General features: G+C 41.3%; 2 protein-coding genes across 4 annotated transcripts in view; both read left to right on the top strand.

The window, feature by feature from the left end:
- Positions 1-24,279, top strand: part of C2H9orf85 (chromosome 2 C9orf85 homolog) — a 241,069-nt gene that overhangs the window by 161,195 nt on the left and 55,595 nt on the right. The gene's annotated exons all lie outside the window — the stretch shown is intronic.
- The window catches only part of GDA (guanine deaminase), a 117,245-nt gene continuing 109,718 nt past the window's right edge, over positions 16,753-24,279 (top strand). For both annotated transcript variants that reach the window (XM_039461513.2, XM_003935617.4), the window contains exon 1: positions 16,753-24,277. In XM_039461513.2, coding sequence (XP_039317447.1) covers positions 24,155-24,277 — 123 coding nt within the window. In that variant the 5' untranslated portion in view covers positions 16,753-24,154. The remainder of the gene's footprint in view (positions 24,278-24,279) is intronic.

Below are 24,279 nucleotides of genomic sequence, written 5' to 3'. Positions count from 1 at the left end.
CTTGGTGGTCTTGGATAAATCATTAATGATTCAATCCCTGTTTCCTCCCCCATGAACTGTGGATGGGAATGCTTATTTGGTTATTTTCTAGGGATTAAATGCAGCAACAAGAAGGAGCCAAAACATGGTGGGTACTCAATAATCATCCATTTCTTTATCTCCTGCCCTGTCCTTTTCTCCAACCTCTTCTCCACTCTTTCTTTCTCACATTCCCCCAACTCCTTCTTCTTCTTCTTCTTTTTTTTCTTTTACATCATTTTAACTCTGCAAGTTGAATGCACACATTGCAAAGCAGTTCCCCAACCCCTTCTTTCTCAGAAAGCTAACATATTTAGACCAATGACTTTCTTTCTCAGAGAGCTAGCAGATGTAGGCCTATAAACCTACTATATATAGGCCCAATTCATTGATCAATTTTTGGGTACCTACTAAGCACCAGGTACCCTGCTAAATATGGGAGCTACTCAGTGAAAAAGGTAAGGTCTTGGCAGGGAGGCTTTTGGGTAAACAAATGTAGCGTAAAGATTTATTGATATTCTAGTGGTGTGCTATAACTTAATAGGCAAATTTAAATCGTGTGATGTTTTTGTCACAAAATGCTCAAAAAGTCAGACCTGTGCACACAGAGCTAAATGTCCCCTTCCTTCTTCAGAGGACTTTGCTTTCAAAACCCAGGTTTAGTGATACAAAAACCTATATTGTCTGAGACAGGAAGCACTCTAAAGTTTGAGGAAGAGGGCAGCAGCCCAACTCAGAAGAACTAGACACTCCAATACTATAAACAGAGAGGGTGGTGTTTTCTCCAGAGGTGAGGACCTGCTTTCTGCTCTCATACAGCAGCCCAAAGAGAGATGCCTTGAGAATCCATGCTGAGTACTACAGCCCTGTCCTGGGGGCTTAATGGGACAAAGAGGAAGTGTGTTCCTGGTACAGAGGCAAGTTTATTTTTGATGGACCAGGGACATCACAGAAACTGCCACTATGGCCTTAAACCACCCTGTGGATTGAGCAAGTAAGAGTTTTTGTATGATCTACAGGGTGGAACAGAGGATAAAGGCCCTGAAATTTAAATAGTATTTTATGTCCTCCCAGTGCTGGTTAGGGCAGGCTGTGGAAAAAACAAACCAGAATTAATTTGATTGAGAAAAATTAAGATGTCTGTTCTTGTGCACTTATGGAAGAGCTCAAGCCATTCTCAAAAAAACTGTTGTCTAGTGTTGCTTGACCCAGTTAAAACCACCCACTGTGTCTAAAAGTTTCTGACTAGTTTCAATCCAATAACGCAAGGATTTCTTTTCTGCGGTGAACAAGTTACATTATGAACCTGGACTAAAAGGGAATGAGTTGACCCATTATAGAGTGTTAACAGAAGGTTAATTCAATGGCATTTATTCAGGCACCATTCTGGAAAAAAGAGCTTTTTGAATGTAGACTTGTCTTAATCCACGTCTTAAAAACTTGGGGTAGGTATGAAAAAGAACAGCTAAAATTAACAATCTGAATTATACTGTAATGTACAAGAAAAAATTGTTATTTAAAATTTGCATCAAAGAAACAGAATTCATTTGGTCTAAAGTATTTTTTTCCAGGTCAAGATTCCTCTAAGTCTGCTTTTTTTGGTTGAAACTATGCCTTAAATTTATACTTAAAAAATAGGTTGGGCACTGTGGCGCACACCTGTAATCCCAACACTTTGGGAGGCTGAGGCAGGAGAATCACGAGGTCAGGAGATCGAAACCATTTTGGCCAGCATGGTGAAACCCCCGTCTCTACTAAAAATACAAAAATTAGCTGAGTGTGGCGGTGTGCACCTGTAGTCCCATCTACTCGGGAGGCTGAGGCAGAAGAATTGCTTGAACCCAGGAGATGGCTACTGCAGTGAGCCGAGACTGTGCCACTGCACTCCAGCCTGGTGACAGAGCAAGACGGTCTCAAATAATAATAATAATACCACACAAATGTAAAACTGACAATTATTCTATGTAAATTGATCCTAAGTAAACTGCTGATCTTGGAATACTAATTTAACAAAATCAGAAACTTGTACAAAAGTAAATAAAAACTCAACCAGGTTGAGCTGCTGAAATATGGGGAAGAATGCAAATGAGCAGACCTTCCACAGATGAGCATGATAGCTACTATTTTCATATGCCAAGGTTTTACCTTTGACATAATGCTAAGAGACAATAACTATTATCCTAACTTTTCAGTTAAGTAACAGCGTTTGCAGAGGTTAAGCAACTACCCACGAGCCACATAGCTAGTTGGTAACAGAACCGAGGTTCAAGTGGAGATTGGCTTGGTTGTAGAACCTTTACTCCTCAATCCTAGTTTACACTGCTTTCATTTAAGTGCTTTAGAGAGATTTTAGAATTGACCTAGTCCTGTGTTTCTCAAGCCCTTTTAAGAAAAACAGTCCATGTGGATTCTCAGTGTTGACATAAATTGTTTTTATTATAAGTAGCTTAAAGGTTTCCAAAATACATTCCTTATTTTGTTCCATGTTTCCTACGTAAGCATCAAGTCAAAGCAAATTACAAGTAACGAATGAAGCACCTTACAATGCCTACTGACCACATGGCTAAATGACTCAACACCTCTGTGAAGGATCCCCAGCCTTTCTGTCCTCAATGATCTCCGATTTTTCAGAACTCTTATCTTATAGAGAACTAAAAATATGTTCGCATCATTATTTATTTTATGAGTATATGATCTGTATAATTAAATGGATTTCTATCCAGAGTCTGCAGGAATTTTTCACTCCACAAAGAAATGAAAAAAATAAAGACAATATTAAGGTTTTAAAAAGGTTTAATTAATTCGACCTTCGATTTTTTTTTCCTGAGAGTATGTCTTGTCTGTTTTTTAATGTTAAAACGACCTTTATAAAATAATAATTTGAGAAATACGGAACCATCTCGCTCTTTCTCCCAATCTCCCAATAAAGAGGCTGAATTTAGAGAGGTGAGGTAATGTTGCCAAAGATAACCTCAAATTCAAGTGCATCAGTCAGCCATATTCAATAGGGTGGCTTTGATTTCAAGGTGGAGGTCATGGTTCTAGATATCACAAGCAGACATGCCAGTGATTGACAACATGAGAAGAGATGATCTCTTTCTGTGTTTGCCTTTTGTAAAAGTGAGGAAATCTTTCCCAGAGGACACCCAGTGGACTTCCCTTGTTATCTCACTGGTTAAAATGTGTCACACGTTGAGAACCAGCCCAATCACTGTGGCAAAATGAATGGGGTGTCACCACAGTTGGCTAGGAGGTACCACTGAATTGGGTTGAGAGTTTCTTTGAGGGATAGATAATGGAACAGAAGTGGGTTCTGCAAGCACAAAGGAATGGAGGAAATGGTTGTCAATAAATAGTCACTGAGGTCAGCTACTCCAGGAGAATTCTAGGGTTCTTTGTACTGCACAAAATATTGGTTGAATGAATACATAGAAGTAAAAATATATATGGAGGAGAAAGATATTAAGAATGTAAATTCAGGCATTGAAAGAAAGAAAATTAATTCCTTACTTCTTTCTTTAGAACCACTGAATACCTTGATAATTTATGATAATGTCCACTCGTGTGTACTGTGTAAATGCTTCTTCCTCATTCTTCCTTATAGTGCTATCCAGGCAAGTGAACTTTATAAAGTCACAATATAAATATGTTTTTTTATCATGATATTAATGACTTCAACTCTATCTCTAAAGAGCTGTGGAAATTTAATAGAAAAGAAAAATAAAACTCTAGGAGATGCGTAGAAAAGCCAAACAATTGTATAGATTTTTATTCAGCATTTTCCCCCAAAATATGTCAGAGCAGTATAACCGTATGAAAAAAATGTTCAGTTTTACCAGTAATCACAGAAATGCAAATTACCCTGAGAAACATTTTCATCCATCAAACGAGCAATTTTTATTCTTAAGCTTAGTATTAAAGTTGATGAGCATGTAAAGAAGTAAGCACTTTCATATACTGATGGTGAGAATGTACTTCCTGTATTTTTTCTGGTTTTCATTTTAACATTGTGTGACAAGAAATTGCCTACTTTCTGTCTCCTTCCCTACACTTCGGGATCATTTAGTGCCGGGACTGTATTTGTCCCGCTTGAGTATTCCTAGTGCCAAGACCACTGATAATTCAAAAAAAGTATAATTGGCCGGGCAATTCAAAAAAAGTATAATTGGCCGGGCGCGGTGGCTCAAGCTTGTAATCCCAGCACTTTGGGAGGCCGAGGCGGGTGGATCACGAGGTCAAGAGATCGAGACCATCCTGGTCAACAAAGTGAAACCCCGTCTCTACTAAATTAGCTGGGCATGGTGGTGCGTGCCTGTGATCCCAGCTACTCAGGAGGCTGAGGCAGGAGAATTGCCTGAACCCAGGAGGCGGAGGTTGCGGTGAGCTGAGATCGCGCCATTGCACTCCAGCCTGGGTAACAAGAGCGAAACTCCGCCTCAAAAAAAAAAAAAAAAGTATAATTAACTTTTACATTTTTATTGAATGGTCACTAAATACTTGTGAAATTGATAAGCAAATGTTTAAAAAAGCAAACATAGTCTTTAACCCAGCATTAAGGTTTCTAGGAATATAAATGAAAGATACAGGAGTTATATGCCACAAATTATCTGTGAAGATGTCATCCTATTTTAAGTTGTAGTATCAACTAGTAAAAAAATGTCAGTGGTGGAAATAATGCTTAGCAATAAAGGATTAGCTTTCTAAATGTTAGCATATTCAGGCGAGGTACAGTTTTTCACATCTGTAATTCTAGCACTTTGGAAGGCCGAGGGAGTGGGGGAACCCTTGAGCTCAGGAGTTCAAGACCAGCCTGGCCAACGTGGCAAAACCCCATCTCTACTAAAAATAGGAAAATTAGCTGGATGTGGTGGCACATGCCTGTAGTCCCAGCTACTTGGGAGTATGAGACGGAAGATCACTTGGGAAGGCCAAGGCTACAGTGAACTGTGACTGGGCCACTGCACGTTAGCCTGGGTGACAGAGTGACACCCTGCCTCAAAAATTGTTTTCAAAATTATCCGTTTTGTTAAATATATAGATATGTGTAAATGTTTGAGGAAAATGCTGAAAAAATATATAACAAAATGTGAACAATCATTATTTCACTGTAATGAGAAGGGAGTCGATTTTTTAAATGTTTATCTTTTTTTTTCCGAGACGGGGTCTTGCACTGTTGCCCAGGCTGTAGTGCAGTGGCAAGTTCGTGATCTCAGCTCACTGCAATCTCTGCCTCCTGGGTTCAAGCAGTTCTCCTGCCTCAGCCTCCCGAGTAGCTGGGACTACAGTTGCGCGCCACCACTTCCAGCTAATTTTTTTGTATTTTTAGTAGAGACAGGGTTTCACTAAACCTGGTCGGGATGGTCTCCATCTCCTGACCTCATGATCTGCCCACCTCGGCCTCCCAAAGTGCTGGGATTACAGGTGTGAGCCACTACTCCCGGCCAATGTTTATCTATTCTTAACATACATTGTTTTGGGGATAACAAAGAGGGTAAATTTTCTTTTAAGTGAGTGATTTGGAAAAACATTCTTTTCATTTGATTACTCCTAATGAAATGTCATTATTTATTTTGGTAAATAATGATGGCTTGAGTAAGATATACACTTTATCAAACAAAGTAAGCACAGAGAACTAATTAGTCATATTTTTTTATGACAGACTGTGGGATATTTTCCCTCTGTGATTTCTGCAGAAAAGGTATACATTTTGAAATGATATTTTAAAGATTTTTAAAAAGTCACATTTCTGTGTGAATTGTGGAACCACATCTCTTAGAGCTCACCTTCAAAATATAATCTATGGTATCTAAAGTTAATCTTAACCTTCTATAGCCCATAAGCAAGAAGAGGAACTTAATGTTTTTAAAGCTGATTTCCTGCTTCTCTCTCCTTGCCAGTGCTATTTAAAGATCAGTATAAGTGCACTTATCAATAGGATGTATGAGTCATATCAATAATTGCAAGCTACAGCAATAATTTTCCCAAAGAGATGCAGCATTCTTTTAAAACTCTAAGCAAAATGGCATTTGTCATGTGACAATGAGATTAGGAGCGGTTTACAAGCGGTGGGGTCAATCCATATCATTGCAGGTGAGAAATAAATCAAGTGATTCAGGAGGCATAAAGTGTGACCTTGTTAGCTTGACCTATTTGATGCACATGATCCCACTTCTCCAACATGTTTTGTAAGGCTCTGTGCTCTCCAGGATAGATATCATTAAATTTTTTCTACTCATATCAAGCCTGTGCTTCTACCACGTAACTTTTAACACATAACTTCAACACTTGCGTCATTCAGGAAACAGAAGGCAGCAGACAGAAAATGACTACTTTGCACCACCGACCCTGCAAACTTACCGACCTCGGCACTCACCATCCACTCTCCTTTCTAGGGTTAATTTCTCTACCTGTGTTCTGGATCTCATCTTCCTCTGCCTTCCTGGGGACTTTACTCCGTTAGTGAGTCCCTCTCCTTTATCTTCAGCTTCTTGCTTCAACCGCAGGCATTTCAATATCCTCTTGAGTAGCACATAAATAGCATGAATAAAATGGCAACTCCCATTTCCTAAGCATTTAGTTTGTACCAAGCATGGTGATAAAGGCTCTTAGGTATATTAACTTATTTTTCTCAGCCTCTTTTTAAGGTTGATGTTGTTTTCTACATTATGCATGTGAGGGAACTGAAACTCCAAAGGGTTAAGCACCAACCAAGATTATGTAACATGCATGTGGCAAAGCAGGGATTTAAACCAAACTCTTGTCTAAGATTTTATCTTATTCATTGTATTATTTTGCCCTTGTCTCTGAAAAGCTTTCTTCAACCCAATCATTAACTCTCTGCCTCAGCATAGAGAAGCTTCCTGAAAGACTTGTATACACTTGCTATCTTCTACTTTGCACAACTCAACCCATGGAAGCATGCACCCATTGATGTCACTGAAACTGCTCTAGCAACATCATCAATTACCTTCTTCTTATGATTTATTTATTTATTTATTTTTTAGACAGAGTCTTGCTCTGTCACCTAGGCTGGAGTGCAATGGCATGATCTCGGCTCACTGCAACCTTTGCCTCCCCGGTTCAAGCTATTCTGCCTCAGCCTCCTGGGTAGCTAGGATTACAGGCAAGTGCCACCACACCTGGCTAACTTTTTGTATTTTTAGTAGTGATGAGGTTTCACTGCATTAACCAAGATGGTCTTGATTTCCTGAACTTGTGATCTGCCTGTCTCAGCCTACCAAAGTGCTGGGATTATAGGCATAAGCCACCATGCCCAGCCAACCTTCTTATTTCTAAGGTCAAAGAATCTGAGTCCCTTTCATAACATGACTTAGAGCAGCATTGACTCTGTTGGCAATCCTCTCCTTGAAACGTTGTCTTCCATGGACTTTCATGAAATACCACTTTGCTAGTTTTTCTCCTACTTTATCAATCTCTGGGGTTGAAATTTGTTTCTTTTTCTCTGTCTACCCCTGATGTGTTGAGATCGATCAGATCTCCTCTTTCGATTACAAATACTGTCCTGGGATTTCATCCACTCATACAATTTTACTTCTATTTGCTGCTCAAGCCCACAGTTCTATCTGGAGCCCAGGTCTCTATACTGACTTTCAGGCGTGAAAATCTTCTGCCTAATTGACATCTGCTTTTACATGTCTCACAGGCACAGGGGCAGAGCAGTGAAATGTTAAGAGTATCTTCTTATTTAGACTTAGATTGCTGGGTTCAAATCTTGACATGACCACCTAGAACTATGCATCTCTAGGCATTCATTCCTTTGAACCTTCCTTTGCTCAGCTGTAAAATGGAGAAAATCATTATTATTTGTAAGGGGTATTCTAAGCATTAAGTGAAAGAATACATGGGAAGTACTTGGAACAATGTCTTCCACATAGAAAGTTCTCTCTTAAATGCAGCCTATTATTAATATCGCAACTTTGCAACTTTATGGAATGGAGAGTAACGTATGTCATGGAACACATTGTGTACATGAGATCTACTCTTTGTTTTCCTCTTGTACTTCTTTATCTCTTCTTTTCATTGCTTTTGAAAAAATATATACATTCACACACACACACACACACACACACACACACGATAGAAAAAAAAGAGTTTATAATGGGATTAAAAGTAACCCTTCTATCCATCTTTACAGTCTTTCTTTTTCATTGATGACAGTGGAATCAGATGCCTCCCGCATGTCTTCAAGATTATCCAGTCTTTCTACCATTTTCCTTTCTGTAGTGGCCACTTGCCAGACCCTTTACTCTCCTGCTCCAAAGGTATGCTCTGCCCAGCAGGTGGTAGTGGAGAGAAGAATCCACTTTGACATTTGGGGAGATGTCCATGACCTTTCAGAACCTTCTTGAAATTTTGTTTTAATTCTAGAATTTCTATTTTCTAATCACTACTTTCTTTGATTTTATATTCATATTTTAAGAAGGCACCTTCCCAGAACTCACCAAAGCAGTATTTATAAACTTTTTAGAAGTTCTCTTTTCTTCCCTAATTATTTATCTTTCTTTTTTTTTTTTTTTTTTTTTTGAGACGGAGTTTCGCTCTTGTTACCCAGGCTGGAGTGCAATGGCGCAATCTCGGCTCACTGCAACCTCCGCCTCCTGGGTTCGGGCAATTCTCCTACCTCAGCCTCCTGAGTAGCTGGGATTACAGGCATGCGCCACGATGCCCAGCTAATTTTTTGTATTTTTAGTAGAGACGGGGTTTCACCATGTTGACCAGGATGGTCTCGATCTCTTTTTTTTTTTTTTTGAGACGGAGTTTCGCTCTTGTTACCCAGGCTGGAGTGCAATGGCGCGATCTCGGCTCACCGCAACCTCCGCCTCCTGGGTTCAGGCAATTCTCCTGCCTCAGCCTCCTGAGTAGCTGGGATCACAGGCACGCACCACCATGCCCAGCTAATTTTTGTATTTTTAGTAGAGACGGGGTTTCACCATGTTGACCAGGATGGTCTCGATCTGTCGACCTCGTGATCCACCCGCCTCGGCCTCCCAAAGTGCTGGGATTACAGGCTTGAGCCACCGCGCCCGGCCAGTCTCGATCTCTTGACCTCATGATCCACCCGCCTCGGCCTCCCAAAGTGCTGGGATTACAGGCTTGAGCCACCGCGCCCGGCCATTTTATTTATCTTTCTTCAAGGCAGTTAGTTATTCTTGCTTACCTCCCCATGATCGAGAATACTTCCCATTGTAAGAGCCATTTTCTTTACTTGCTTTTCCATGTGCTGTTGTGAAATAGGTCTTGCACAGTCTCTAAGTAAATATAATGAAACCAAGCACTCATTTCATTAAAACTGCATCAAGCAATTGTTTTCTCTGCGGCCCTCTTGCTCTAAACTTACCGTCCATCTAGCTCAAAATTGTTGGGAAGCCTGTTGCATCCTAGATTTGTATTTACTTACGTCAGACTTCGCATGATCTTGTTCACATAGCATGACACTTGGTATATGTAATGGGCTGCTAAACTTAGAGTAGAGTAGAAGTTATATTCTGTTTTTAAAAATAAGTATTTGAACTAGGTTGAATCAAAACCAGTTTTAAAAAAATTTACATTCGTTGATGGGAAAATAAATCTCTTCTGAAATGAAAAAACAAATAAACAAACGAAAACAGAACCAAAAAAATCTGAAAGGAAATCCTTCCTGGGAGAATCAACAATATGTCTGTAGGTTAAGTTGGTCTTTACTTTCAAGCTAGTCCTTAGATATTCTCTGATGTTATCTGTCTGTCTTGTTGTTAGGATCAAATGAAATAATGCATGATGTTAGGCATTGGCTGTACTCTTCTATGCAAAAATAAGGTGTTGTCACTATCAACTGATGACCAAGGAAGTTATTTCCTCCAAAAGAAATTAGTTTTCCCTATTCAGTTTTTTTTTTTTTTTTTTTTTTAAGACTGGGTCTCTCTCTGTCGCCCAGGTTGGAGTGCAGTGGCTCCATCTCTGCTCACTGCAACTCTGCCTCCAGGGTTCAATAAATTCTCCTTCCTCAGCCTCTGGAGTAGCTAGGATTACAGGCACCCATCACCACACCTGGCTAATTTTTGTATTTTTAGTAGAGATGGGGTTTCACCATGTTGGCAAGGTTGGTCTCGAACTCCTGACCTTGTGATCTGCCCACCTCGGCCTCCCAGAGTGCTGGGATTACAGGTGTGAACCACCATGCCTGGCTCCCATTAAGTTTTTATGTATCTCTTTATCTTTTACTTTAGACCTGTTTGTTGTTTTATCTATTGGCAACTGTAGACCATTTATTAGAGAGGACTTTGAATCCCATCTTAATCACCTTTTTTGCTTGGTGGATACATTTGAACCAGACTTCCGGGTTTTCCTGTTTACTGAATTTTGTTGTTAGCTTATGGTAAGTGGCAGATTATTTCATATCAGAATGAGATGAATCCAAGTGGCAAAAAAGTAAACAGATTAAATGAGGGTTGCATGGCTGCTTCCAGACCTACTACTATCATATTTATAAAGCTATTTCCATATCTCAGTGAAAGTGGCAAATGTGTTTATTTACTCTTCTGCGTTCTCTTCTAGACTCCCCTCCTATTTCAAGTAAATAATTCAAACAGTGGAGTGGTAGGATGTGGTGGGGTGGAAGTGTGGTGGGCAGCTTTCTTGTCATTCTGAAAAATTTGCTTTACATTGGCGATATCTTTGCTAGTTATAATAGTGATAATGATAATGATTTAAAAATAACTATTATTGTTTTTGAGCACTTGCCACTTGCTCGGCATTTTATAGCCATTACCTTTGCCAAAATAATGGAAGATAGATACTACCATTCACTTGCCAATGTTCATATATATATATATATAAAATGCATGTAATATGTATAATATTGTGTAATAAACATATAATGTTGGTGTAATTAGAGTGGATTATTTGTATTAAGATTTTGACAACTCCTTGACGGAGTTCTTTGCGAGTCTTCAAGCCAGCAGGAAACCCTCACAGGAGTCCTGCGAGACAGGCTAGCAGCCAGCATTTTTATATAATCAGGGTTTGAGCCTGATTCACTTTTCTGACTAGCACCTAGCTTATTTTTAGAATGCAATACATGGTAAAAATAATAATAATAATAAATTAGTGAATAACAATACAATAAAATAATGAATAGCAATACAATCGAAACAATACAAATACACTTCTCAGATTGAGTGGTCTCACTGGAGTTTATTTTAGAGTATCTGAAGTTATGTCCTTGCCTGGTAATGAGAGATGGAATAAAATTACTCCAGTTTTTTTCTTTTTTTCTCTCTCTCCTTCCTTCCTTCCTACCTGCCTTCCTGCCTTCCTTCCTTCTTTCCGTCTTTCCTTCCTTCCTTCCCTCCCTCCCTTCTTGCTTTCTTGCTTTCTTTCATTCCTGGAGTAAAGTGACCCAATCTGACCTCACTGCAACCTCTGCCTGCCAGATTCAAATGATTCTCCTACCTCAGCCTCCTAAATAACTGGGATTATAGGTGTGTGCCACCATACCTCGCTAATTTACTTATCTTCATTTTTATTTTTATTATTTTCTGAGAGTCTTGCCCTGTCACCCAGGCTGGAGTGCAATGTGCAATCTCTGCTCACTGTAATCTTTGCCTCCTGGGTTCAAGCAATTCTCCTGCCTCAGTCTCTCGAGTACCTGGGATTATAGGTATGTGCCACTGTGCCCAGCTAATTTTTGTATTTTTAGTAGAGACAGAGTTTCTACCTGTTGCCCAAGCTGGTCTTGAACTCCTGACCTCAGACGATCCATCTGCCTCAGCCTCCCAAACAGCTAGGATTACAGGCGTGAGCCACCATGCCCAGCCTCTTCCTTTTGATTAAAAAATATATATATTCAAACTTTCAACAGAATAGACCAGCAGCCTCTCTCCATAAGTAAACCAGAGAATAAGTCAGGCACAGCTGCCTTCTCCACGGGCTGTGCTTCACTCCTCTTGGCATGTTGGCCGTGGCATCCTGAGTTTGTTCTCCTCACTCTACCTCCAGACCCATGGATATCCTCCAACTGCTTCTACAGTCCAAGTTAAGACTTGATAGGTGTTGAATCACACGAAGGATGAGGCTGGGGAGTCATTAAAGAAAAATGACGGCCAGGCGCAGTGGCTCACACCTGTAATGCCAGCACTTTGGGAGGCTGAGGCAGATGGATCATGAGGTCAGGAGATCAAGATCATCCTGGCCAACATGGTGAAACCCCATCTCTACTAAAAACACAAAAATTAGCCGGGCATGCCTGTAATCCCCACTACTCGGGAGGCTGAGGCAGAAGAACACTCAGAACCAGGGAGTCGGAGCTTGCAATGAGCCGAGATCATGCCACTGCACTCCAGCCTGGTGACAAAGGGAGACTCCGTAAGAAAAATGACTTGTAGGGACCCATACAGGGTTCATCCTATCTACTGCAGTGTACTTTTCATATCCCATATTCTGGCCTTCAGTCCTATAGTTCCACAGATGCAGTATTGCTAGGGTCCCAGGATTTCCCAGGTAAAGGGAAACTGATGATGTTCACTTTGCTCACAACAGACTGCGTGGAAAGCCCAAACCGCTAAGGTATTTAGCCAACCATGAGAAACTGACTGCCCCAAAGCCTCTGTATTAGTGCCATCTGTATGAGAAGCTAAATGTTAACCAGAAGGTTGCTTGGTAAGCAGGAAGGGAGGGCAGGGGAGTTAGCAGAATGAGTTGTGTATTTAAAGTCCCAGGTTAGCTCACACCTGGATCAGGACTCTCATCTTGCCACCAAGCTGGGATAAGACAAATTTTTGAGCCAGAGCATTTCATCCCTTGGAAATTTCCTGTCCTGGCGATGGTTTGTGCTTGCAGACGTTGTTGGGTGAGCACTGGAAATATTTTCCGTGGCCTCTGGCACTTCCCCGCAGCACAATGCACTGGGCAGGCACTGAGAGAAAGTTACACAATAAACACCTGTAGCCCAGAGACACAGGGTCCCTTATTCTAACCCCACATTCACATTAGCAGGTGATCACCTTTCTGAAATCAGATGCCATTTGGTTTTCCTTTATTCAGCATGAGGGAATACAGGTGATAGGCTAAAGTAACTCAAAAATAAAAAGTAAAAAGTGGGTCTCTGTCCCAAATACCTTTCAATGTTTCCAGAGCAGTAAAGGAGACAGATTCAGTTCTCACAGGACCCTATGATGGGTCGATGGAGTATGCGAGAGTTGAAGGGGAAGAGACACACCTGCAGATGGTTTATCATAGTCACATGTGTGCCTGCTGGTTTCTACCATTATCTTATAAGCTTCTTAAGGATTTAAGTCATGACTTTTTAAAGTCTTTTGATTTTTACGGCTTAACAGAATACCTGGACTATCGAAGGTGCTCAACAAATGTTCATAGACTAAATGAATGTGAGGGTAAGAAGTTGAATAAAGGCGAGAACTGGTAACAGCACATTAAACAACAGTGACAACAGCAACATCAATCATATTTAATTGACTAGGGAAAGAGGAGAATTTATATAATTAAGTTTTTATTGCATCTTATGAAATATTTGCATCATTGTTTCTTTCATGCATTTCATGTTATATTATTTTTATGGTCATAGTCCATCATCCTAACACATCTAGGAATATCTAAAAATATGGACAAGACATGGCCTGCTATTCCTCTTTCAAACACTTTACCTTAGGTTAACAAGTAAAAATTTGGTGAATAGAAATGATCAAAGTAGGGCTTTTTTATGTGAATCATTTGAACCAAGCATTTCGGTGTAGTTGGTCAAATGCAGCTTTGACGAATTTTGCAATCAATCATAGGATGACTTGAGGAATGGGTAAAAATAATACACATTAATAATAAAATGGGCATTGTAACATTATGTGTTCTGGTGTTCTGGGCCATGAAAGTATTTCTCCATTGAAATAAGTATATCGAAATGTCCCATATCTGAAAATAAGCATAATTAGCTAAAAGAAAGTACATTCTTTATGCCACCAAAATGTTAAATGCCTTTCTTCTAAGTCATGGTGACCTCACCCCTGACCTGAATCCCTGTTGCCTGTAGTCTGAGATCTAAGGGAAGAGAAGTCTGTAAATAAAAATGAGAAGAGTCATTCCAGGCCAAGTGCAGTAGCTCACACCTGTAATCCTAGGGCTTTGGGAAGTTGAGGCAGGAGGATTACTTGAGGCCAAAAGTTCGAGACCAGATTGCATGTAGTATTAAGAGAACGCTGTCTCTGATAAAAAACAAAAGCTCCATTATTCATTTCACTTTTCAACCTTGTCTGAGCTTACATGCTTTTCATTTTATAGCATATTTTGGTAATATGGACACTATGGCAATTTTAATGCTCCATGGGGGAGAATGAGTGATTCTGATTTAGAGTTTTCGTGTATATGGGATTTTAGCATAATGACATGAGTAATGGGTAAAAATTATAAACGTTAATGATAAAATCTTTGACATTGAATATTATATGTTCTAGGCCATTAAAGTATTTCTCCATTGAAATAAGTAAGTCAAAATGTCCGATATCTGAAAATGACCATAATTAGCTAAAAGAAAGTGCATTCCTTATGCCACCAAAATGTTAAATGCCTTTCTTCTAAGTCACGGTGACCCCACCTCTGACCTAAATCCATGTTGTCTGTAGCCTGTGACCTAAGGGAAGAGAAATCTGTAAATAAAAATGAGAAGAGTCATTCCAGGCCAAGTGCAGTAGCTCATGTAATCCCAGGGCTTTGGGAAGTTGAGGCAGGAGGATTACGTGAGGCCAAGAGGTTGAGACCAGATTGCATGTAGTATAAGGAGACCCCCATTTCTAATTTAAAAATGCGTCATTTCATTTTTTTATCCTTCCTCTAATGTGAAGGCAGGAAATCTAAGACTCATTTTTACATCCTATATAATACATAGCATCTTACTCTTAGAGGCACAAAATAAGGTTTTATTTTGAGAGGAAAATGAGAGCATCTTACAATAACTATTGAATGTACCTCATGTATTCTACTATACTTTATCAATATTTATGCTTGTTATATTTCTAATTATATCTGTGCTTATCAGTTAGTTGTCAGTAACTTAGTAAAGAAGGCTGTACCTACCACACCCCAGTAAACACCTGCACTTTTTGCTGCCCAGCACCCATTCATCTTCTTCTGGACACTGCGTTCCAATTTGTCTAGGGAACCCCACGCTCCCTACCCTGAGTGCCTGTACTTCCTTCCCTACCTGCTTCTTAACTAAGAGATGGGGAATGAGACCCAGGTCAGAGTATCACATGTCACATTGCCCTGGCTATAATGCTTTTGTTACTGTTGTTAGGGCTGGGCATATCAGCCTATCGTGGCAAATAAGATGATGAGTTGGTTTCTGTATTTTTCCGAAACTTTTGGGAAAGGTCACTTCACTTTTTCTTCACTTGAATTTGAGAGTATAAAGTCTAGAGCGGTTGCCATCACCTCGTGATCATGAGGAAGGAGCTATCAGAGAGGACTCTGTGTGGAGGAGAGAAGAAGGGAAGAGAGGGAAAAGAAGAGGAAAGGAGAGAGAGAGAGGGGGGGGGAGAGAGAGAGAGGGAGAGAGAGAGAGAGAGAGGGAGAGAGGAGGGGGAGAGAGAGGGAGAGAGGAGGGGGAAAGAGAGGGAGAGAGAGAGGGAGAGAGAGAGAGAGAGGGAGAGAGAGAGGGAGAGAGAGAGGGAGAGAGAGAGGGAGAGAGGAGGGGGAGAGAGAGGGAGAGAGGAGGGGGAGAGAGAGGGAGACAGAGAGGGAGAGAGAGAGAGAGAGAGGGAGAGAGAGAGGGAGAGAGAGAGGGAGAGAGAGAGGGAGAGAGGAGGGGGAGAGGGAGAGAGAGGGAGAGAGAGAGAGAGAGCGCGCAAGAGTGAGAGAGAGAGGAGAAGCTGGGTGCTATAGACATTGATTGAACCTGCAACAAATCTGTGCTGCCAGAAGAGAGTGAGACCATAGATTTTTCGTTGTTGTTACGCAAAACAGAATATTTCCATTCCCATTTGGACTGTGGAGTTCTATCTGGTTTTCTGTCACTTTCAACCTTGTCTGAACTTAATGTGCTCCAAACCCCAATCACATGTTCTTCATTTCATAGCGTATTTTGGTAATATGGACACTATGGCAATTTTAATGCTCCATGGGGGAGAATGAGTGATTCTGAATTGGAGTTTTAATGTATATAACATAACATTAGTTTATCTAATATTAATATTTACTGATTTCCTGTTATATACCATTCCACAAATAATTCCAAAAACACAAACCAAACTTCTAAAAGCAGCAACAAAAATTGCTTCTCATAAATGTTTGTTTTCATCCCATTAGGGCTGGATTCTTGTCACAAAAATAATTAGTTGCATTTTATATGAAAGAGTGTTACATAAATGGTACATTTCTTTCTCTTTTTCTTTTTTTTAGGACAGAAGCTTGTTTTGTCACCAGGCTAGAGTGCAGTGGCACAATCTTGGCTCACTGCAACCTCTGCCTCCCGGGTTTAAGAGATTATTCTGCCTCAGGCTCCTGAGTAGCTGGGACTACAGGCGTGTGTCACCATGCTCAGCTGATTTTTGTATTTTTAGTAGAGATGGGGTTTCACCATGTTGGCCAGAATGGTCATGATCTCTTGCCCTCGTGATCAGCCCACCTCAGCCTCCCAAAGCACTGGGATTACAGGCGTGAGCCACTGCGCCCGGCTGGTAAATTTCATTTATACATAATATTAAAATCATCCCGGCTGGGAGGGGTGCCTCACGCCTGTAATCCCAGCACTTTGGGAGGCCAAAGCGGGCGGATTACGAGGTCAGGAGATGGAGACCATCCCAGCCAACGTGGTGAAACCCTGTCTCTACTAAAAATACAAAAAATTAGCCCAGTGTCATGGATTGCGCCTATAGTCCCAACTACTCAGGAAGCTGAGGCAGGAGAATCACTTAAACCCAGGAGGCAGAGGCTGCAGTGAGCTGAGATGGCATCACAGCACTCCAGCCTGGGCAACAGAGTGAGACTGAGTCTCAAAAGAAAAAAAAAAAATCATCCCTTTAGAAATACACACAAAGGAAGTTTTGACATTCATTTAGTTTTTCAAATAAGTTTAATTTTACATATTCAAACAATATCATGAGAATTCCTCAAAACTTTCTTTTTTCCTTAAAATCATTGTTATGACAATTTAACTTGAGCTTCAGTTGGTTTTTACTTTCCCTATGAAATGTACACCTATCTAAAGGGGCAGCTTCTGTCAGGATGATAATGTTTGGCTTTCTGCTAGAGCGGAGCCCAATCTCGTTATGGTTTTGAGGAACATGGAGTCTAGCAACATGGATGCGATGACTCTCAGCACCTCAGCCAGCATACAGTCTTAGCTGGGGCAGGCGTCTTTTCACTTTTGCTCCCCTGTCAGCTCAAACCAGTTAAGCTGCATTTTAATATTCTTGGGAAAAACCAAACTTTCTCTGAGATCCCCAGAATGGGAGCCTAATAGGATGCATTTCATCTCCTAGGTTTCAGTTGTCCATGTGGCACATTTTAGATGTACAGATTCTTCTAGTTCAAAGCAGAAAAGTGGCAAACTAACTCCCAAAAACGTGTGAAATCATTTCAGTGGCTTCCCAACCCTACTTCAACATTAATCAACTTGGAGTCCCAGGGTGCTAAGGAGGATTGTTCAACAAATTCAACCCCCACTGCTAAATTTGACTGGCTTTAAATAAATAAATAAATAAAAAGGAAAAAAAAAACAAATTCAAGCTGTGTTTCTTAAGTCAAGTCTAACATTTCACAAAGGTTTAACAGAATTTGTCCAACTTTAGGTAGGTTGCGTGGGCTAAGTACAATGTTGGACCTGCTTTTGGTTTGAAATTATATGAACTGAACATGACATGCTAGACAGTTCATGGTCATTAGAAGCTCTGATTGGTAGTTATTTTCATCTTTGAGGAATGAAAAATGGGGAAATCTTTCATTTAACAGCTTTCATTGAGTTTCTATCTTGTACTAGTTTTCTCGATAACTTATAAAACTTAAAGGTATGTAAGCAGGAGAAATAAGGAAATGAATCCTTTGGAGTAAAGAAATCTGGAAGCAGTGATAGCATGTGACCTTTCATCTTATAGATGAAGAAACCAAGGTCCGAAGTAGAATGACTTTACCAAGATACCATTGGCTTGCAACTGAGCGGGAATAGGAACCTATAGATATTGATTGTATGTATTGTTTATCCCTTGATAGTAAAAGTAGAATACCTTTATAATCCATGTTGGAGCATAAATGTACACAGAGTAACACCAGGTCAAGAATATTTGCTTTGAGTTTGCTGTCATGGTAGGAAGCTGGCATAAGCTAAATTTTACTAAGGTGCTACCTGATTCGAGGAATCAGCAGTATGAGTAGGTGACAGAGACAGCTGCCTAAATGGTACTTAAAGACTTCCAGCCAGAAAAATATCTCCCTGCACCTGTCTGGCATAAAACCTAATTCAAGTTGCAACTCACTTCTCTCGTTCTGTTTTCCTTTTTCTATAAAATTCAGGTAAAATATATGCATTTCTCCAAACTTGATTGCTGTTCTAAAAAGTAGAGGTAGGTTTCCTTTTCCTTATTTTTCTCATCTACAATCTTCTAGGCCATTATCTTTTGTCTTTTCTATATTTGAACTTTTCTAAGTAAACCACAAGGGTGCTAATGGTGATAATATATCTGGATAGTGAGATACAGTATTTTAAAAGGTTCAAATCTTAAAAAATAAGCATATGCCAATTTCACAAGAATAATTTAGTAGGTCTGGCCAGATGCAGTGGCTCATGCCTGTAATCCCAGCACTTTGGGGTCTGAGGAGGATGGATCACCTAAGGCCAGGAGTTCAAGACCAGCCTGGCTACCGTAGTGAAACCCCATCTTTACTAAAAATACAAAAATTACTTGGGTGTGGTTGCAGGCACCTGCAGTCCCGGCTACTGGGGAGGCTGAGGTAGAAAATCACTTGAACCCAGGAGGTGGAGGTTGCAGTGAGCCGAGCTGGTGCCAATGTGTTCCAGCCTGAGCGACATAGCGAGACTCTGTCTCAAAATAATAATAATAGTAACAATAGACTTCTTTGAAACAAGTAATGTTAAATAGTATACTAGAGCACTGTTATCAATGTGTCACTTCAGCATTAATCGTTAAGTGCCTTTTATTATATTCATATCACTTAAAATTTGACAGGTAGTATATATAATAATACGACATTCACTAATTATGCTAGGGAAATGTTACAGTGATACTATGAAAGCTATTAATTCCTACTCCTAGAGGTGGCAGAGAGAAAGTAGATTCATGTAAATTACATATGGGTAAGACAATATCTGTTTCATGTAGTCATACCCACAGTACTCAGCATAGTGCCTATCATAATATAGATGTCCAGCAAATATTTATTTAGTGAACAAACTGTTAAAAGAATGTAGGGACTAGCATTATAGTCTCATAAAAATTGACAAAATATGGATTTAGCCATCTCTATTGTCAGTCAATACAGAGGTGGGATGCTCACAGGCATAACTACACTATACAAACAAAGTCGTTTTGGAAGGGTGCAAGGGTGCTGCTTCTATGGATATGCAAACCTGGGCTCTCACCTAAGAACTGGAAAATGGAGATCTTTATGATTTGCTATCCATCAAGGCTTCCCACTCAGAAGAACACACAGTTTTAAAAGGAATGCATTTATCCCATCTCAAATTTTTGGTGTATCTCTCTCTTTTTTTTTTTTTTTTTTTCTCTAAAGCATAACGAGCTTGTCAGAGTTTCCATGGTGAACACAGGGCACCATGGAAACTGATAGATTTAGCTACATGAAAAGAATAAATAAAATAGGCAGCATTTATTTCACTGTGCAATGACAACTTCTCTCCAATAAGAGAGGAAAAGTGGCTTCTCATTTAACCCGCTTCCCTGTACTCTCTGTGCCTCATGAAAACCTGAGTTATTTTCGCTGGCCCATTCTACTGACCTACGCTGATTGGATTCTTGTTCTCCTCAAGGCTCATTATCTCCTTTAGTTTTACTGCAGACTAATCTGAGTGTCACCAGCAACTGTTGGAAAACCATGTACAATGTGAAAGTTGTAGCTGACAGCCCACAGTGCAGTGGCCAAGTGAGTCATGGCAAAATTGAATGAATCATTCCCGGGAGTTTACTGTGATGTGACAATGTGTGAGAAAAACTGGACCCAAGATCCAAGTCTATCCTATGCTAACTGCAGAGGCAAGCCAATCCCCCTGAACCCCAGTTTCCCCAATCTGTGGAATGGTTAAAATACCTTCTCTTCCTATTTTATAGGGTTGTCGAGAGGCTCAAAATGAGACAGTAGGGGAGAAAGCCTTTTCAAACAGTCAAGTTTTATCTAGCAAAAGGGACATTTTGACTAACCTACAGGTATAATTACATTAATGAGATGACCAAAATTCAAAGCTAATCATGCTATGGTCTAGATTTTGACCTCAGGCAATTAGAGGTTGAGAACGTGCTGATCCTACCCCAGTAGATGGGGAGTTTGCGGACTACTTGGCTCCATCTGAAATAGAGAAAATTGAGATGGTAAGAAATGAAGCTTAAAATTTTTCTGTATGTTTGAATAGTCTCATAATAAAATGTTGGAAAACTAAATAGATGAAATAAAACTCATTGTTAAGTCCCAGTCCCAATGAATTGTTCACCATTAGCACATACCCACTATAGCTGCTTAATTTTTATAACTAAAATATAGGCACTAGAGCCATCTCCTGAACTTCAATATTCATATAAATCTATTGAGCATCTCCTAGTGACCAGGCACTGTGCTAAGGGGATACAGAGAAAGAAAGAAAGGAAGAGGACATGGTCCTTCAGAAAAACACAATCTTCTTTGGGGTATAGATGAGTAACGGAACAATTACAGCACCCCCACAAACTCAGGGGAGGAACACCTAACACCTTAGAGGAGAAACGTAAAGACATTCTGGATAAAGGTGAGGGTGAGCAATTAACCTGACAGATTTCGGAGGGTGGGGAGAGTGGGTGAGGCATTGAGGCAGACATGGTGGAAGACAGTAATAAGGGCACCACAAGCAGAGAGAAGAGTGTGAGCAAAGTGGATTCTCAGCATACGGGAGAGTGGAGGTAGCCAAGCCTGAAGAAGCAGCCAGGGAACATTCCAGGCCAAGACGGTGCTCTTTTTTTCTGAAGGAAGTGATGTGTGGGGGCGGAGCACTAATGGTGCTTGGGCTGTGTTTGAAGGTAAATATAAAAGCTCTGTACCCTCTTTCCTCCAAATCTGTGTAGCCAGGAGAACATTTCCCTGGGGATACCAGAATGGGAGTCAAAATTGCAGGAGGATCAGCAGGAGTCGTCAAGTCTGAGAGTGAAGAACCAGTGACAGTAGGGAGATGCCAAGACTTTTTTTTTTTTTTTTCAGACCGAGTCTCACTGTCTCCCAGGCTGGAATGCAGTGGTGCAATATCGGCTCCTTGCAACTTCCGTCTCCTGGGTTCAAGTGATTCTCCTGCCTCAACCTCCCCAGAAGCTGGACTACAGGCGTGTGCCACCGCACCTGGCTAATTTTTTATATTTTTAGTAGAGATGGGGTTTCACCATGTTAGCTAGGCTGGTCTTGAACTCCTGACCTCAAGTGATCCGCCTGCCTTGGCCTCCCAGAGTGCTGGGATTATAGGCGTGAGTTATTGTGACTGGCTGGGAAGCCAAGACTTCTGACCTGTGGCTAAGCCACGTTGCCTGGCAGTATAGTACCCAGGGCTTCTGGATCCTGAGTCCAGGTGCCTACAACTTGATCGGGAACAGAAGTGGAACTAGGCATTGCTCAAGAGCTAAAATTTACCTGAGTAGCACTAATGCCATGTCACCTGGAGATTCATGGCCCAGCCTTCTGTTTAAGCTGATTAACTTTTTTAAAGCGTCATAATGATTACTCATCCTATAAACCATGTATTAACAACATTAAAAAACATCAAAACAAAATTCTCTACCTAGCAATTCTGTTATGGCAGCGGAACAACATACATTGTTTGATGTACCTTTTCAATTCCAGCCAATATGCTTACAGCTTTTCATGATTTTAATCACAGCATAGAAGCCATTTTTAAAAGCTCAACAATGTGGCTACATATTTCCCCTATTGTTTTTAATAACTGCATAATGTTCTATCAAGTAGATACATTCTAATTCATAGAACTAGTCTCTTTTTTTTGACTTTCAGGTTGCTTTCATTAAAAAAATTTAACTGTATCTGTTTTAGGAAACAAATACATCTGTTGGAAGCACCTAATTGAATCCTGTCTCAAAGCCATTTTCTTCACCTTTCTTTCTGAGGCTTTTGTGTATACAAGGTCAAGAGAATGTTTTCGGTGTGCTGGCTGTTGGGACTGCCAGGAGGGAGTGTGGCCGGCAAAATCAGGAGACACTGACAAGGTGCAGGGACAAGGGTAATGACCTCAGCTGCAGAGATTCCTAATTCTGAGTCCTTGGTAGGGTGATCCACTAACTGTGTGCATGGTTCTGAGGGATTTCCTGAATGGTCCGACTTTCAGTGTTAAAACCAGGAAAGTGTCTGGTAAACCCAGATGAGTTGGTCACCCTAGACATTGGCTGTGGGGGAGCTGAAGGAACTGAGAAGGGAATGAATCATTTCTGTAAGCCGGACCTGTGTTATAAAAGCAGCAATTCAGAGAAAGCCTGCTCATACACTGCAATGAAACCCTCACCCTTTATGTAGGCGTCAAAATAGTTATTTGTCTCAGGTTATGGCTCTGCTCACAGAAAAACCATCCATTCACTTATTCAATAAACAAGTATGGAACACCGGCATTGTTCTAGGCATAAGACGTCCCCCGCTCCTGGGGTGCTTTTGTTACTGGTGTGTGTGTGTGTGTGTGTGTGTGTGTGTGTGTGTGTGTATTGGGGAAAGGGAAAGAGGAATAAAAGAACACAAAATTAAAATAAGGTTGGATATGATTAATGCAAAGGGAGAAATGAGATTGGTGCAGTAGAAACTGCTGGGAGTCAGGTGCCACTAGCTTGGTGGTCAGAAAAGGTGACTCCAAAGAGCCTGACATTTAAGACAAATTAGTGGTGAGAAGAGTTGCCAAGTAAAGAGCCACAAGACGCATTAGGGGCAGAAGGAACAGCACGTTAGAGGGCCCTGAACGGAAGCCTGTTGGGCTTTATGGAGGAATTTAGTGAAGGACCCTGAGGTCACTATATAGGGTGGGAACGCCGACCTAGCGGCAGCCCTAGCTATGACCCAGTCCAAGCTCCATTTTCACAAATGGGGTTGTTAAGGACACTGAGGCCCCCCACGTGTGTTGCCCACAGTCTCTTGATTCCCAGTTAAGCAACCGAGCCCATGCTACCATTGGTGCCTATTTGACTTGAGAACTTAATTTTCTCCCCTTGTACAACTGGAAGTAAATAAAAGAGATTCATTCATTTTACATGAGAAAAATTGGTATTGGAATTGTTTGCGAACAGACACAAGAATCAAAAACAGTAGCCTCAAGGTGAAGAGAGGAATCATGGGGTCCATCATGACACCCAGTTGCAGAGCTCCCAGAGAGGGTCTATAAGACGTGCTTCCAGAACCTTCCAGGTGAGGACCAATATGAATTCTGCAGTCCACAGAAATTGAAAATGAAACTGGCGTAAGGTAGGCAGTCCCAGCTGACCTTTCACGGGTCCGTGAATGCAAGTTCAGAACGTGGTGCTACAGGTGGAAGAAGTTAAGTGGTCCGAAGAGTCGAAGGGTCAGAGGAGCCAGGCTGACACAACTTATAGAAGATGGAGGAAGTTGAACTTGTCAGCCTCAGCTGTGGTTGATTTTGATAACTCAAAGAGTTAATACATCCAAAACTAACGCAAGGGTGGGGAGAAAGACCACACCCCACCGGAGCGCGGAGCCGACTCGCGGTAGAAAAATCCTATTGGCATTGCGGAGGTAGGGAGCCAGCCCCTGGGCGCGGCCTGCAGGGTGCCGGCAACCGCCCGGGGAAGCGGGGGCAGGACGAGGCCGGAGCCCGTGTCCGCCCGCCCGGCAGCCGCCCGCAGCTGCAGAGAGCCCCGCCGCGCCCCCGCTCCGTGCGCCCTCCTCGGCCGGCAGACCCGCGCTGCGCTCCGCCGCTGACATGTGTGCCGCCCAGATGCCGCCCCTGGCGCACATCTTCCGAGGGACGTTCGTCCACTCCACCTGGGCCTGCCCCATGGAGGTGCTGCGGGACCACCTCCTCGGCGTGAGCGACAGCGGCAAAGT

This window comes from Saimiri boliviensis, chromosome 2 (genome assembly GCF_048565385.1).
Source record: "Saimiri boliviensis isolate mSaiBol1 chromosome 2, mSaiBol1.pri, whole genome shotgun sequence".
NCBI classification, from domain to species: Eukaryota; Metazoa; Chordata; class Mammalia; order Primates; family Cebidae; genus Saimiri; species Saimiri boliviensis.
This window is presented reverse-complemented; position numbering and strand designations above follow the sequence as displayed.